The following is a 15,926-nucleotide window of genomic DNA, read 5'->3' on the forward strand; positions in this document are numbered from 1 at the left end:
GTAAGCACCTGTGAGGTGCCAGGCATTATTTTAGACACATCATCTCTTTTAAGCCTCAGAAACAGCTGATTCCAGGGAGGTGTTTGGAGCATGGATGAGTGAGCACCCCCCCCCCGCCCCGCCCAGCCCGCAATGATGGGGCAGGCGCAGATGGCAGACCTCTAGTTTCTTCTCATCCTCCCAGTAGGCAATCCCAGTCACTTCCCTCCAGCCCTGGGAAAGCCCAAACCCCTTAAATCAGAAAACAAACCACCTGAGGTTACAAAGATAAGGTCATTTATTCACGTTATATTATTGGATTTTAAAGACAAAAATACAGTTGTTTTGAACACCAAGGTCAGACACCTTCCCCTCACCCCACTTACAATGGTAAATTCATACATTTGCATACACAGGAGATCAAAATACACAACAGGTCCCTAGGACAGGAAAGCTGCCCCCTCCTGGCTGAGTGGGGGCACCCCCACACCCAGCCCTGAGGTGGGCAGAGACCTGCCTGGACTGAGAGCCAGCACCAGCATTTCCTTTTAATCTTTCCCAAAGGCCACTTTTACAGGGTCACCAGCAATGGGATGGACAGAAACAGAGAAAGACACAGCACACAACAACATCACGGTGACAACTTCCAGGCAAAGGAAATGCTCCCTGAACCCTCAGCCCTGAATTTCTCAGGGAGGAAACAAGACACCTGCAACTTAAGAACCAGGCAAGCATCAGGGCCTAACCTTAGACCCAAGTGGGCCCCCCTCCGAGAGCACCAGAAGGTCAGCAAATAGGTAACAGGTGAAAGCAGGATTTCCCTTGGTTCTGAGAATGAACCACATACTTGACTATTCCAATGGAACGTAAAGGAAAGTGCACCAGTAAAACAGAACGTCAGAATTTTCTTTAAGAGTAAAGTAAGTAACAAAGAAATTACCACCCAGGGTATTTGTCTATTTTCTCTTAAGGCACTTCGGAAAAGTCAGGATCTGGGGACAGAAAGAGGCCTTCATTCTTTGCATTTCCCTACACTCCCTCTCAGTGCGGTCATTCCTGGTTCCACTGACATCTCTTTTAGGGAATGGGGGGAACTGACAGAAGGAATACTCTTTGCATAGCCCAGCTGCTCCTGCAGTGGAAAAGAATTTTTAACCAACACAAAGGCTTCTGGAAAAGAACCACGTTAGCATCTCAAGATGCTCAAAGCAATAAAGGCACAGGTAAGATTGGGGCTGGGCGCTAGCTCAACCTCCACACTAAGGGCGGGGGCTCTGGGCTGCCACCAGCTGAAGGGTCAGCCCTGGGATCAGACGGCTGAAATGCAGGAGCACCCAGTGGTAGCAACTGCCTTGTGCATCTCACCCCGGGGAGGCTAACCCTCTCCCAGCAGAGATGGGTTTGGAGAAGTCACCCCAGTGGATCAGCCTCCCTGGACTGGGAGCACCGGCGAAAAACCTGAGGGGTAATGGGAGGCTTCAGGCACCATGAATGGTTGTCGGGGAGCGTGGGAAGGTTCAGCTGAACTTCTTTCTAGATCTCTAATTAAAAGGCACATTCATGCTGGAGAATGAATAGTCTGTTTGACCCTGAGTCCCACAGGCAAGGTTTAGGGAACGGGCAAGAGGCAAAGGAACAAGAAATTGGGAGGAAGGAGAATGGGTCCTGCAAGGTAGGCCAGGAAGTGTGGCCAGCACAGCAAAGGAGGTGGCCCCCTGACTCCACAGGGGCCGTAACAGAGCTTTCCTCCCCATCCCCAGACTAATGGACACAAACAACCTGATGGCTGTCATTTACAACTCCACAGCCTAGGGCCCCCTCCCACCTGGGGAGGGGGGTGGGGAGCTCTGCTTCACAGGCCTAAGCTTCTGCCTCCCCCAGAGGTCTAGCAAGATAACTCTGGCCAGGGAGGTCTTGCCCTCAAAGGGCCCAAAGGTGATTTTGTTCTTCACAAAATCTGGCCTGCCAACTAAATCAGAGGTCTGCTCATGGCCAGTACAGCATACAATATTTTTCCCCCTAAAAAATGCTCAGTCCCTCCCTACATTTAAAACACCACAATAAAAATACATAGGAAATTCAAGTTTATATAGCATGCTCAGAAAAATAAATTGCCATGATTTAACACTAAATAGCTATGCAAATCTGGATCAACACAGAATCAAGCTAAATCATAATTAGAACCTGATTTGTTCTTTCTTTAAAATACTACAAACTGCTTTTTAAAAAAGTCTTTACATTCAGAAATCAGACAATCTGGAGAAAGGCCACTGAATGTGAGAACACCCAAGGCTTTTGCTCTGATGACTAATGTTGCCTTGGAATTCACACATAAGCAGGGCAAAAGGTCCAAGGCTCAAGTTTTAAAATCCTTTTGCTAAGAAAAGACACACACACACACACACACACACACACACACAGTGATTATAGTAATTGCATACCACTAAAAGAAGGTGGGGGAGGGGTAAAATGAGAATAGTTGAGATAGTATTTTTCTGTTAAAATATGCAAACAAAAAACATCACACCAATTCAATTTCAGCAGCACTCTCCATTCTTTCATAAAGTAATAAGAATACCACAATTTAAAGCGAAATTCTTACCTATTTCACAACTAATTAGCAGTTTGTCACTGGGAATGAGTCCCAAAGTCATCAAAGTTGGGGCTGTGTACTGATTCTTTGGGGTGACACTGTGAACATGCCGAGAGTCCCCCAAAGGCTGATGGTTTCTACATTTACAAACACCTTGTAGAGTTAAGAAGTCACATGCTGAGCCAAGTTTGGGGCAAAATATCCCACTTGTCCTGGTCATCTGGGAAGGCTTCAGAATGATGAATGAAGGAGGCCTATCACTCTGATTGTTAAGAATGAAAGGGACCAGCCCAGCAGATTGGCAGAGACGCACAGCAAAGGTCCCTGGCCATTTTCAGGTCTCTTACTAGTGTACCAAAATGCTAGCTCGGTGTCCCGATGTCCACTGTGATTTTGGTATACAATGGGTTTCGCTCTTTGTCCAAGACCTTGTAAGTGAGAGTGTTCAAACCATCAGAGAGCATTGTCTCCTTGGTATGTGCAATTCGGTCAAACCTACAAAGAAAAATAGGTAAAAGGTTGGTGTCAAAACAGAAATCTTAATTAAACATCTTTCATCACATGCCCACCAACTCAATCTACCGTTCCCATGGAGAGAACCCTCCCTTTTCGTCAAGGCATGGAGCCCTCTCCAGAGCCTCAATCCTGTAGCCTACCCCATTTGAAAGGGGAAAGAAGGAATGTAAATGAACACAGAACATACCTCTGAGGATTGGGTTCATTTTTCTTGTCTCTTGAGTGGCGGATCATCCGACACTTGCCAACCATAGCATTCGGGCGAGATACAGACATACCTTTAAAAACTAATCTGCAAGGAGTAAAAAGACAAGTCATCACTGTAGAGCTGCCATGAGGCTGGGGTCCAAAAGCCCCAGCTATAAGACTTGTACCCCATCCACCATCTTGTTTACTATTCTCACTCAGCCCATACCCCAACCCACTGTGGTACTGGTTAAAACTCACACTGGTTCTGCAGTTGGTGTTGGTGACTGTTCTGTGCCAGGCACTGGGGGTGTCTGCCCTCATAGATCGTATAGCACAAACTTAGAACATAGGACCATCAGTGTCCAGATGGAGGTGAAAAGGGGAGGTAGGGCTGCTGAGCACAGAAAGAGAAGCCACTCACTCTCCCTGAGCAAGACTAGGCTGAGCCAGCTGTGAAGATGAAGGAGTGTGTGCTAGAGGATTTCAGGCAGCCAGGACAGCTTAGGCAGAGGAAGAGAGAGCAAACACAGGGCCCTCGGGGAACACAAACTTCCGGGGACTGGTGGAAAGGGTCTGGAGTAAGAAGTGGCCAGAGATGAGGCTGGAAAGAAGGGGGGAAGGCTCAACCATGGAGGCCTTCTCAGAGCTTTTAGCCTCCCAATGATCAGTGCCAGTGTCTGAAAGGGATATCATACACCGTTCCCCAAAGGTTTTTGGCCAAAAGGAAGACTCTCTGATAATCATTATAAGAATGAAGAGCAGAGAACAAGACTAGAGGCAGCCAGAACAGGATGGAAGATTCTGTGGAGGTCTGCGGGAAAGGAATGAGGACCAAAACCAAAGCCTTGACAGCAGAAATACAAGTCAGTTAAGAGGCAGGACTGGCTGGTTGTGGATATACTTGAAGGTTTCTGGCCTCATCTCCCCCAGGGCTGAACTAGTGCCTGGCACATGGCAAGTCAGAGTGTAAGAGTGAAGTCCGTTATCTTTCAAGAAAGCTGCTCCACAAATCACTCATCCTTCTAGTCTCTCCACCTTCAGTGCTCCCTCCCATTAACCTTCTTAACCGCTCAGGTCACATCAGCCCTGAGCACCATCCCAAAGGCCCAGTGCTTGCCGCTTGCCCAGGTGGCACTGTGGAAGCAAGTTTGTTTCTGTCTGGACCCCCTATCCTGGGCTTCAGCATTTTCCCCACTGGGGCCTGTATGACACAGCACTCTGCATGCTGGAGATGCCTGTAAATCAATTTGCACACACTCAAACTCAGGTTTTCTTCCAGGCTGATAGTAAAGACTTGGGTCGTATGATAGGTTCTCACATTAAGCTGACATGGGTGCTGCTCTGACAGACACCTTCTGTGAACTGATCAAATTAGTGTACTCGAGGGAACCTGGGTTGCTTAGTGGTTGAGTGTCTGCCTTCGGCACAGTGCATCATCCTGGGGTCCTGGATCGAGTCCCTCATTAGGCTCCCCATGGGGAGCCTGCTCCTCCCTCTGCCTATATCTCTGCCTCTCTCTCTGTGTCTCTCATGAATAAATAAAATCTTTTAAAAAAATTCAATGTACTCCAATTCAGGAAGATGCTAGGGTATATTCTGATATCAAGCTCACTGATAAGCTCAGGCTAGCTCCCAGAGGGAGAAGGTGCAGATATCTGTGGCTGACAGAGCTAAAGTCCTCATGGCCAGGGAGAACTGGGCAGAGTGCAGTTTCAAATGCCATTGGAATTTTTTTTTTAACTATCTGCCATGACAATCCATATGATAAAGGCTTACCAGCTTACAGGGAGCCCCGGGGTATGGATGGGGCAGGGCTGGCAGTGGAGAGATGGTTGTTGGGGCTGGGTGGATCCACAGAAGTTCATTATGCTACTCAGTCCTCTTTTGTGTATGTTAAAAATGTTCCAAAATAAACAAAGAACACAAAGATTCTGTAAAGGAACTTAGGATCCTGCCCAAAGAAACTTGTTTCATAATCAAGCGCGACCACAAAGAAATGCCGAATTTTTACAAAGGACACATGTTTACTTCTTCAGGACAAAACAGCATGTGTTATAAATCAAAGTAAACTCAATTCTTCACTTGGTTCTCATTTTGCATGTTCCAAGACTAATGCAAAAATCACAGAAGCTAATCTTCCTGAAGACATTCTTCAGCACCTAGAGCACTGACAGCGGGGTGCATCTAAGAATATGGGCCAAGTGGGGACTATATCCACTGAAGGGTCAATCCTTGCAGAATAACCTGCTACTGATTGAAAAACTGGAAGTGAAGGGAGACAGGGAAGAGAGAGATCTAAATTGTGACCATTACCTGTTATAAATGTCATCATCTTCACCTCCCCAGCCCCAATAATTATTAGGAAATCCATTGATGGTGAGAAACTGTTCTTTACTGAGAGCAGAGACACCTCCAAAATACTGAACATAAGGTAGGCTGGGGGAAACACACACACACATACACAAAGAAGACCAGTGATTAGTTAAGTTTTGACTTTTCAAAATAAAGCCTGCTCAAAGCATAAACACTTTTTTTTTTTTTAAAGCATAAACACTTCTAAAGTTATTTTTATTTTCTGGGACTTTTTAATTGGGGATTTATGAGGGTTTTCTTTGTTCTGTTTTTATATCAGACTCAGATTATCTTAGAGAAGACACAGATATCAAAGAGTATAATCTTGCTCTAAGAATACTGTGTTGTTTCTGTGGTTACCTGGAAAATTAGTCAGTGACAAGAGCATAAACCCACTTCTTGTGCCCCGTTCAGGAATCTGCTTTCCATGTGTCCTGCTCCTGCATGGAAAATCTTATCCAGGAGGTCCAGGAAACTGAGACTGTGGTAAAGTCTCCCTATGCCCACTCTGTTATGCCCTCCCTTCCCACCCTCAGCCCATCTACCAGTCTAACTTTCATTCTTCCACAGGTATACTTTGAATACTGACCCAAATAGTTGAAATAGCATTTCTGAAAATCTGCTAAAGTAAAATTTTCTAGGAAATTTCTACCACATCCTAACTTGGCAAAATGTATAATGGTGAATCTATTTTGACACATTTTCAAGCATTAGGGCATCTGGACTCTCATCTTTCCACCTTTTTGTATTTTACTACTTCAATGGTAATGAATCATGGGCTCCTGAAGGATGTAGCTGGAGCAACAATGAGAAATGTTAAAGACTCAAGTCATGCCCAGAAGCCATGCAAAGGCTTTCCCATGGGTCCTTTAAAGGCTGTGGTTTTGTGATGACCTTGTGTACAGCACTAAACCACACTAGGGGTCTTACTGGAATCCAAAGAGACTGAAACCCATCATACAAATTAAAGAAAACTTTAACTCAGACTTTGAGGGGGAAAGTCAGCCAAACCATATAGAACATACAAAAAAAGGTGCAATTATTATTTTCAATACTGTTAAGTATCCACGAAGAACCCTGGGGGCCCAATTTAATGAGTCAAAGGTAATCTATCTGTAATTATATGTCATCACCTAGGTGCCTAGTTATCCACCTTTGGGCATACCTCATACTACAGTCTGTGCCTGACAGCAAGGAAGGGTTTGAACCAGGTGGCCAGGCCAATATGTTCTCACAATCAGTGTTTTTACAAAAAAGGACTCTTGGTGACCTCATCGGAAAGTACAGCTGAGATGATGAGATTTGGTTTCACTGTCTGCGCTGTTTTCTCTAACCAACAGCCTGTCCCCCCAAGCCTGACTGGTGCTGGGTAAAACAAGCATGGTGCTATGGCAAAAAATGATGTCATCACCACCAGGCTCTAAGAGAGGGAACAGGGTTTGAGCCTGTGTATCTCAAAGAGAAGATACACAAACAAGGAGAGGTAGGGAGGAAAGACGGGAGATGCAGGGTGACATTTATAGTCAAATTCTCCCTTCTTTAAGACAGCGAGTTTAGGGTCAGGTCTGGGGAAAGGACTTCACAGCGTCCATATTTTCTTTTCCTTTTAATTAAGTAGGCTCCATGCCCAATGTAAGGCTTGAATTTGGGAACCCGACATCAAGAATCACATGCTCTACCAACTGAGCTAGCCAGGTGCCCCTTAGCATCCCTGTTTTCATCTCTCAGGCCCCAGCCCCCCAGGAAAGGAGGATAGAATGAAATTATGGGAGTAAAATGAATCTGAAGAATAGCATCTGTATCTAAACCAAGGGATTGCTGGTTGGCACAGGACTGCCACACTGGGGTATCCGCCTAAGCCAGGGATGCATAGCACATAGAGTACCTACAGCAGCTTCGTGGAACTTCACGCTGACTTAGAACAGGGAAGGAAAGGTCAGTTTACTCAACTGATAGGTGATTTAAAACAATTCTATATTAATAGAAACATGGATAATTATGGAACAAAATACAGATTTATTTTTTAAGATTAAAAAAGAAGTACAAGGCTATTTTCCACCTATGACAATATGCTTTGGATTATCCCACTGCCCTTGGGGGACAGGCATCAGTTGGCACCCTCACTAGGGGCATTTTGATGGAAAAGTCTGGGTCCCAATGTTTAAACAGAAGCCTGTGCATCATGTTCTTTCTTAAAGCACCAAGGTATATCTGCTAAGGCACCCAAATCCAAGAATTTATTGGGGGCAAATGATTCCAACTTGCTTCCCAAACTGTGTGGGGAAGGGGACAGAAAAAAGCAAGGAAATATGGCAGCTGTTTGGAGCTTAAAGGCTAGAGCCATCCCAAACATAAACACTCTTCTTGCCTGGATATGCAGAGGTATGTGTGTTCCTGGATTTCACTTTCCTCCTCAAACAATAACTGACTTTGGGCTTAAAAAGCATCCTGTTCTCAGGGGAAGGATTCTCCTCTAGAACCTACAGAGAAACTCCTGGGCTGGAGGAGCTGCATCTCCTAGTCCTTATGTAGGGGCAGAGCATGTTTTCTGCAGATTCTGGTAAATATCTCTTACCTAAATCCAAACTTATCCATTGCTACAGAAATGTGCCGTGGCTGTGAAAAACACCTGTAGGCATTATGGTCGTTCATTGGAATGAGGTCCACGTCACTGAACACAAAGCAGTTGTAGTCATAGTCCTTCAAGGCCTCTTGAAAGCCAATATTGAGGAGCTTAGCACGATTGAACATGGTTTCTCCAGCCTGGTGCAGAAACAAAAGAAGTGATATCAGATATCATAAGGCCACTGAGCAGAACACTGACAAAGACTGGTGACTTATCGGACTACATGTGATCACGAGTCCACTCGTTTCTCTGCTCTCACTTTATAAATCAATACCAAATGGCATGCCCCATGTCAACAATCCCACTTCTAAGAATTATCATGTAGGACTTGCAAATATGAACAACTTGCTCACCATGGATTTTCATTATAACAAAAGACTGCAAACAATTACATAAGCATTGCTAAGGAAATGGTTATATAAATTATGGAACATCCAAATAATGGAATAGAGTTGTTTTAAAAAAATAAGGAAGCTCTAAAAGATAATTTTCAAGATAGTATTGTTACATGAAAAGGCATTTAAACATATGTGTCATATATTTATGTACTACATATAGATTAATACCATAAAGATAGCCAGGAAACAGGTGTCTATTGGACTTTTCGCTTCTTCTCTTTTGGTATGGTTGACTATTGTTTGATTACCACATTGTGTGCCTTCCCAGGTGTCTGTCACTAAACTAAGTACCAGAGAAATATGATTAACCCAAATCAATCTTAGCTCTCGTTGTGTTCACAATTTAGGGTAGGAAGCACTGTGATACAGGCTATGACAGAAACAGGGTATATGAGAGAGAAGAGGACACCTGCTTCTGGAGGCCAACCACTGAGTCCTGAAGCACCAAGTCTGTTGGTGCAAAGGTACTTCATATTTTATTTACTTACTTATTTTCAGTTCCTTCACTAGAATATAAATAAGCTCAATAAAAGCTGAAATTTTTAACTTTTTGTTCACTCAGTGCCTAGAACACTGCGTGGCTTACAATAAGAGCTCAATAAATAACTGCTGGATGGATGTATGGACACACGGATAGATGGATGAGTAGACCAAAGGATGGATTTCAACAAGTAATGGCAGAAGACAATTCTTCTGGGAAGCTTCAACCATAAGGCTCTCTCAGGGTCACCACCATGGTTCTCTGCTCTTACCAATTCTCACAGCCCCATGTAAGGACAGTAACAGTATCAACACTGCTATCCTTACCCTTAGCAGTCTATAAACCCTTCCATACATGTACTCACCCCAGTCAGAATCCTCCCAAAAATGCCATGAAGAAACAAAGGTACAAAAGTGACACAACTGATGCTGGACCCAATACTCTGAAATCCTCATTCAGTGTTCTCTCCCAATATCTCTTGGGAATCAACAAGACCAGGGCCTAGGACCTTCTACTTTGGGAAAAAATGTATCTCACAAGGGCCTACAGTGGCTACACATTCTCAAAGGTGGGATCCCCAATATCCTCTCTCCAGGCCCCCAAGAAAGGATTTGAAAACTAGTGCTAAGGCTGCCTGTGTGAATATAGAGCATACGGATGGTGCCACAGATGCCCAACCTCAGGTGGGTGACCGAAATGAACACAAGTACCAGGAAGTCAGAAAGAGCAGCCAAGAGAACAGTGAATGAATTAAGGAAACATTTTATACAAGAGAGAGCTCCTCTCTTCAGCCCATGACAAAGCTTTCTAATCAAGCATGGTGAGAGGGGGAAGGCTGAGCCCAACAGCATGCACTGTGATCTTTGGTTGTACCCACCACTGAAGAGTCATTCAGAATCCTGCCTTCACCTAATTCTCTGCAAGTCTTGAGGTGAAAAGAAGTTTAAAGTTTAGAAACCAGACATAAACTATAAAGTTGTTTTAATTGCTATTATTACAACACATTGCTAAAATTCATTGGGAGATACGACATGCAGGGCTAGTGTTTTACAGGCTTTTAAACGTCTCAACAATCTTGTAACAACCTTCATCCCAACCCAGATTTCTTTCATTCTTCCCAGACCCTTACCTCCTGACAATGGAGAGAGGTGTCTGCACCTGGTACTTTTCATCCTCTAGCTCCTCTAACTCCATGAAGATCCTAAATGTTAGCTTCCTCTGAATAGTTTCAAACATAATTCAGCCCCACCGAACACTTTTCTGACAAGTGAAAGGGTGTCCCAACATAGCCTTTTCATACCTGTGTAGTAGACGCTGGAAGATAGCCACTCCAACTCCAAGCTCCCTTCATTTAATACATTCTCGACTAACAGGGGCAGGGAGCTCTTGATGGCCATGCTCAAACCACAGGGCCTGGCCTGCTAGCCATCACCGTTTGAGCTAAGTAGATATCTGACTGAGACTATACTAAACATTTTTCCTCTCCCAGAAACCGGGAATTTGGAACCATGAATGGATACCTCTGGCACCATGCCCCAAGAACAATGGCAGCCTAGAGGAGAAATCTAAGGAGCTGATCTATTCTTTTTTTTTTTTTTTTTTGAGCTGATCTATTCTACCCTTCCCCCACATGTGGCATAACAGCTCCTTCGACTCAATGAGGCACTTCAGTGTCTGATCCACAGTTAGAATTAGGTAGGCATAGCCTGCACTGTATGTCACTCCTCTCATCCTGGCCTCACCTCTATGACTCTGGTAGAGGGGAAAGGAGGGTACATTTTTACAGTTGTTAATTCCCTACTAGGGCCCTTTGAAACATCAGACCAGCAGAATGGTATAAGGAAAGTACGAATTTTCTCTTTCCTCTCCTAAGAGTCTAGAAAACTCTAAGCTTCTTTGGGTGAAATGGTATAACACCTTGAGTAACCTCGATAAGAAAGGCGGGCCCTGGCAAGTCTGCCAACCCCCACCACTAACTGGAAGTGTTCATTCCTGTCTAGAGGGTGGGAAGACAATCAGCCCTCATTCCTGCCCCTTCTCAACGGGCACATGCATCTGTGAGTCTGCTTCCTTCCCTCAGGTAAGTATTTATCAAGCACCACTACAGTCCAGTCAAGCCAATTATAGACACATGCATTTTTATCCCAGGAATGACAGCTTCTTGGCTTCTTACCTATATGACTTTGAGTAAATCACACCTCTAAGTCTCCATTTCCTCATCTGGTTATTTGGATGACAACAGATATGTTTTATTAGATCAGACAATGCATGAAAAGGCCTTTGCACATTGCCTGGCAACAAATGTCAGCTACTATCATTATTATAGGATTAGGTCTTCCCATCCATCTTGAATAGTCAAATCTTTCAAATTGTCTCCCAGAAATCCAACATGGAGACTTTCCCTTCTCTGGTGTTTGTGTGTGTCTTTCCCAATCAGCTTCAAAAGCCCTTCCAAATCCTGCTTCTCTGACAGTGGGTGGTGGGGGGTTCTAAAAAGGATTAGGGTTCAAGTGAGTTAGCCTGTGCCTCACCTTTTTTTTTTTTTTTGGTGGGCAGCAAAGCAAAGTTTGTTGAGCAATACAAAGCTCCCAAACAGGGAGGGAGACCCAAGAGGCTCACAAAATTAGAATCTCTATAGCAGCAGAAGAAAGTCAGAGAGACCTTTAGAGGTATGATGTGGTTGGGAAGTCACACATGAATAGGAACTGGGGCACTAACAGCAGAAGTCCCTCTGAAAGGCTGAGCGTTTTAGTGCAGGTTTCATCTTATGTTGGTAGGCAAGAGTTACATATATCCACTCCTTTAAGGACAACTGGCTCCTTTTTTTTTTTTTTTTTTTTTTTAATTTATTTATGATAGTCACAGAGAGAGAGAGAGAGGCAGAGACACAGGCAGAGGGAGAAGCAGGCTCCATGCACCGGGAGCCCGATGTGGGATTCGATCCCGGGTCTCCAGGATCGCGCCCTGGGCCAAAGGCAGGCGCCAAACCGCTGCGCCACCCAGGGATCCCCAACTGGCTCCTCTTAACAGAAGGGAAGGAGAGGAAGAAAGAAGGAAGGAGGACAAATATAATATGGCATTCCCACAGTTGGGACAGAGAAACTGTCTCACCGGTCAAAGCTCATAGAAAAACCTGTAAGCCTTTTATGACTGGGCCTGTACCTAAAAATGGGTGTATCACTCAGTCAAGCAAAGCCAACAATGCCAATCCGGAGAGGACTGAAACCTAGGTATGGCCAGGCATGCTGGCCTGGAGTAGTAAGGAGATTAGCACAGGTGTGAAGCCAAGCTCCTCAGGAAGAAGAAAGGGGGAAGAGGCTGCCCTCAGTCACCTCACACAACAAATCCAGGGCCCTTCTGGCAGATCTGAATGACAGGAACAAATGTCATAAGAAGCATCAGATAGCTCTGTAAGACTGTTACAACCTTTCTCTAGAGCCCTCATATAGACTAAGGAGAAAACAAGTAGTATATCCACTGAAAACAGAACCCTCATACACTGCCAGTGGGAACGTGAAATGATGCAGCCATCTTAGAAAACAGTCTGGCAAAAAAAAAAAAAAAAAAAGAAAACAGTCTGGCAGCTCCTTAGACGGATAATCAAAGACTTAGCATATGATCCAGTGATTCCACTCCTGGATCTATATCCAAGAGAAAGGAAATCTTATGTCCCACAAAAACCTTTCTACAACATTCATAACAGCATTATTCAAAATAGATAAAAAGTAAAAACAATCCAAATGTCTGTCAACTAATGAATGGATAAATAAAATGTGGTATATCCCTAAAATGCAATAGTATTCAACAATAAAAAAGAATGAAGTACTAATACATGCTATCACATGGATAAACCTTGAAAACATCATGTTAGGTTAAAGAAGTCAGTCACAAAGGACAACAGATTGTATCATTTCATTTATATGAAACGTCCAGAATAGGCAAATCCATAGAGAGAGAAAGTAGATTAGTGGCTGCCCAAAGCCAGGAGGAATGAAGCGATTTAGTAGCTATGAAATACAGGGTTTATTTTTGGTGCAATGAAAACGTTCTAAAATTGATTATGGTGATGGCTGCACAACTCCTGAATACACCAAAAGCCACTGGATTATGTACTTTAAGTAGGTGAATTGTATGGTATATAATTATATCTCAATAAAATGATTATCAGAAAGAAAAAAAAAAGTTAAGAAAGAAGAGAAAAGCCAGCTCCAGACACAGAAGAGGACCGAGGGTCATATTTCTTCCTCTATCTCATATACTTATTCTGGTCATTTATTGGATGTCTACTTCATGCTTAGCTGTAGGGATACAGAAAAGGAAACACATAGGCCCTACTTCTGAGTAGTTCTGAGTTATAAATGGGGAATTGTAATGGGGTGATGTGGAGTGTGAAAACACTGATCAAATCCTGGGGGACTAGAGAGGCATGAGAAAAGTGTTCCTAGAAGAGAAAGCAGCATTTCTAATGGCTGTGGGGGAGGGGGGAGAGAACCATTCAAGGAGCTATTAGAAATACAAATGGGGAAGCCAGAATAAAACATGAGGGTGAATGTGGACCCAATCATGCCAGGGACAGGGAGCCTGGAAACTCTACTAAAGTACCCAGGCTTTGTCCTTTATTTAAGCCATAGGGAGCCCTTGAAGATTATAAACAAAGATTGTTCTATGTGTCAAGGAGGGACTTGTGCCCCACCTCACAACTGAAGGCAGGGAGATCCAGTTGGAAGCTGTTGCATGATTCATAGGAGATACATCAGAGATGGGCAGTAATGGCGGGCAGGTAGAGAATGCTTTCCTCCAAGGGCTAATGCAAGGGCTCCACTTTTCCATTTCATGCTTCACCTGCTCCCTGGGCATGTGCACTGTACACACAAGCAGCCTTCATGGGGCTTTTTTTTTTTAAGATTTTATTTATTCATTAACGAGAGACACAGAGAGACGCAGAGACACAGGCAGAGGGAGAAGCAGGCTCCATGCAGGGAGCCCAATGTGGAACTTGATCCCGGGTCTCCAGGATCATGCCCTGGGCTGAAGGCAGTGTTAAACCACTGAGCTACCTGGGCTGCCCCATGGGGCTTTTAGAAAAGGTACCAAAGTCTAGTCTAATCCCCAGGCAAGGGACGCCTGGGTGGCTCAACAGTCGAGCATCTGCTTTTCTGTTCAGGGCATAATCCCGGGATCCCGGATGGAGTCCCACATCGGGCTCCTTGTGGGGAGCCTGCTTCTCCCTCTACCTATGTCTCTGTCTCTGTCTCTCTCTCTCTCTGACTCTCATGAATAAATAAATAAAATCTTAAAAAAAAAAAAAATCCCCAGTTAGGCAAATCCTAACTGTCGTTAAGGCGAAAGTAGACTTCTCCTCGTAATAGCAAGACACATAACCAGCTGCCGAAGACCATGGCCTCCCTTGACCGAGTTCTAACAGTCTCTAAAGGATTGGTTAAACCACCCTGCCTTCCCTGGATGTTAGGCCCATGTATAAATATACCAGTAGACACTTCTCCCAACCATGACAACTTAGGGACTGACCGTATCTGACTCCTCCCCTCCACCAAAAGTCACAGCAACAATAAGGTTGGAAACAGCAAGCCGAAGCCAAGACTCAATGAATCAGAATTTCTATGTGATGGGAGAGACAATTTTGCTCCCATAGACATACCCTGGCCCATCACAAAGCCACACACACACCCTTCTCACTACCCACAGTAACCCACAGGCTTTCAAGCCCACAGATCTGGAAACAGGTCTACAGTCAGTGGAAATGTTTGCCCAAACTCCCCTTGCATGTTTTTCTGTGCCCAATCAGTCACCAAGAGAAAAGGCCTAGGCTGAGTGGGTGGCAGGAAAGCAGAGAAAACTCTGGCTGGGCGGTCCTATGGCAGGACTGACCCACAGCTCTACGTGTGGATGCTGGGGTAGTAGACAGACTGGCTGGGAGGTGATCCCTGGAGAATTGCTGGGATTATACAAATGCTGAGTTTGTGGAAGGCTAATATCCACTCACCCATGATTTCACAGCAGTTGGGCCTCGGCTCTTAACCATAATAATATGGTAGCCTCGAGCTTGGAAAGGGCTCTCAACAAAACCTGGATCTGAGATTTCAGCTCTTCACCCAGAGAGTAAAGAAAATGGGGCCCTTAGGGCTCAGAGAGCTGAGGGGTTGGTGGCTCTGTTTGCCAAAGTAACTGGTAAGAGTGAGCAAATCCTTAACCCCAGCTGGATAGAACACAGGTCAGAAGCCCTAAGTTGCCTTCAGAGAGAAGTGAGCAAATAGAACAGCCCAGCAGGAATTCTAGGTGAGGTGAGCACAGAGAATAGAGTTTTTCAACCCTAGCTCCACAGGAGCCATAGTAGTATGTGCTTCTCTTTCCTTGGACCTGAGGCCCTAAGGCCCTAAGGCCCTGAGATCTGACTTTCTTCAGGAAAACATTTTAGAAAATAAAGTCTTCTCTTTCAAATAGGAATTTGACCACTTATATGAAGGACCATAAACATGTTTAAACTGCTTCTGCACCTCTAAGTCTGGGTTGGAAAATCTAGCCTGGGGAAACAATTCTAAATGTGGAAGAAGCACTGAATAAGCTTCCAAGTCAGAGATGTTCATTACGGTATTATCAACACCAGTGAGAAAGTGGGAATTACCTACATGCCTTCTTTTTAAATTTTTTAAATTTATTATTAGTATTTTTTTTTACCCAAATGCCTTCTAGTTGAGGAATGGCTAAGTTCATTACAGTAAAGCCACATGCTTAACTAGTAGGAGAGTGTGGACAGTGGAGATTATGAAGGCT

General features: G+C 44.4%; 1 protein-coding gene across 1 annotated transcript in view; it reads right to left on the reverse strand.

The window, feature by feature from the left end:
• Positions 1-259: 259 nt before the first annotated feature.
• Positions 260-15,926, reverse strand: part of B4GALT1 (beta-1,4-galactosyltransferase 1) — a 52,231-nt gene continuing 36,564 nt past the window's right edge. Inside the window, exons 3-6 of the mRNA XM_077912280.1 lie at positions 8,205-8,392; positions 5,591-5,713; positions 3,276-3,380; positions 260-3,067 (exon numbers count right to left, since the gene is read on the reverse strand). Of these exons, the coding sequence (XP_077768406.1) occupies positions 2,935-3,067; positions 3,276-3,380; positions 5,591-5,713; positions 8,205-8,392 (549 nt within the window). The 3' untranslated portion in view covers positions 260-2,934. The remainder of the gene's footprint in view (positions 3,068-3,275; positions 3,381-5,590; positions 5,714-8,204; positions 8,393-15,926) is intronic.

This window comes from Canis aureus, chromosome 10, assembly GCF_053574225.1.
Source record: "Canis aureus isolate CA01 chromosome 10, VMU_Caureus_v.1.0, whole genome shotgun sequence".
NCBI classification, from domain to species: domain Eukaryota; kingdom Metazoa; phylum Chordata; class Mammalia; order Carnivora; family Canidae; genus Canis; species Canis aureus.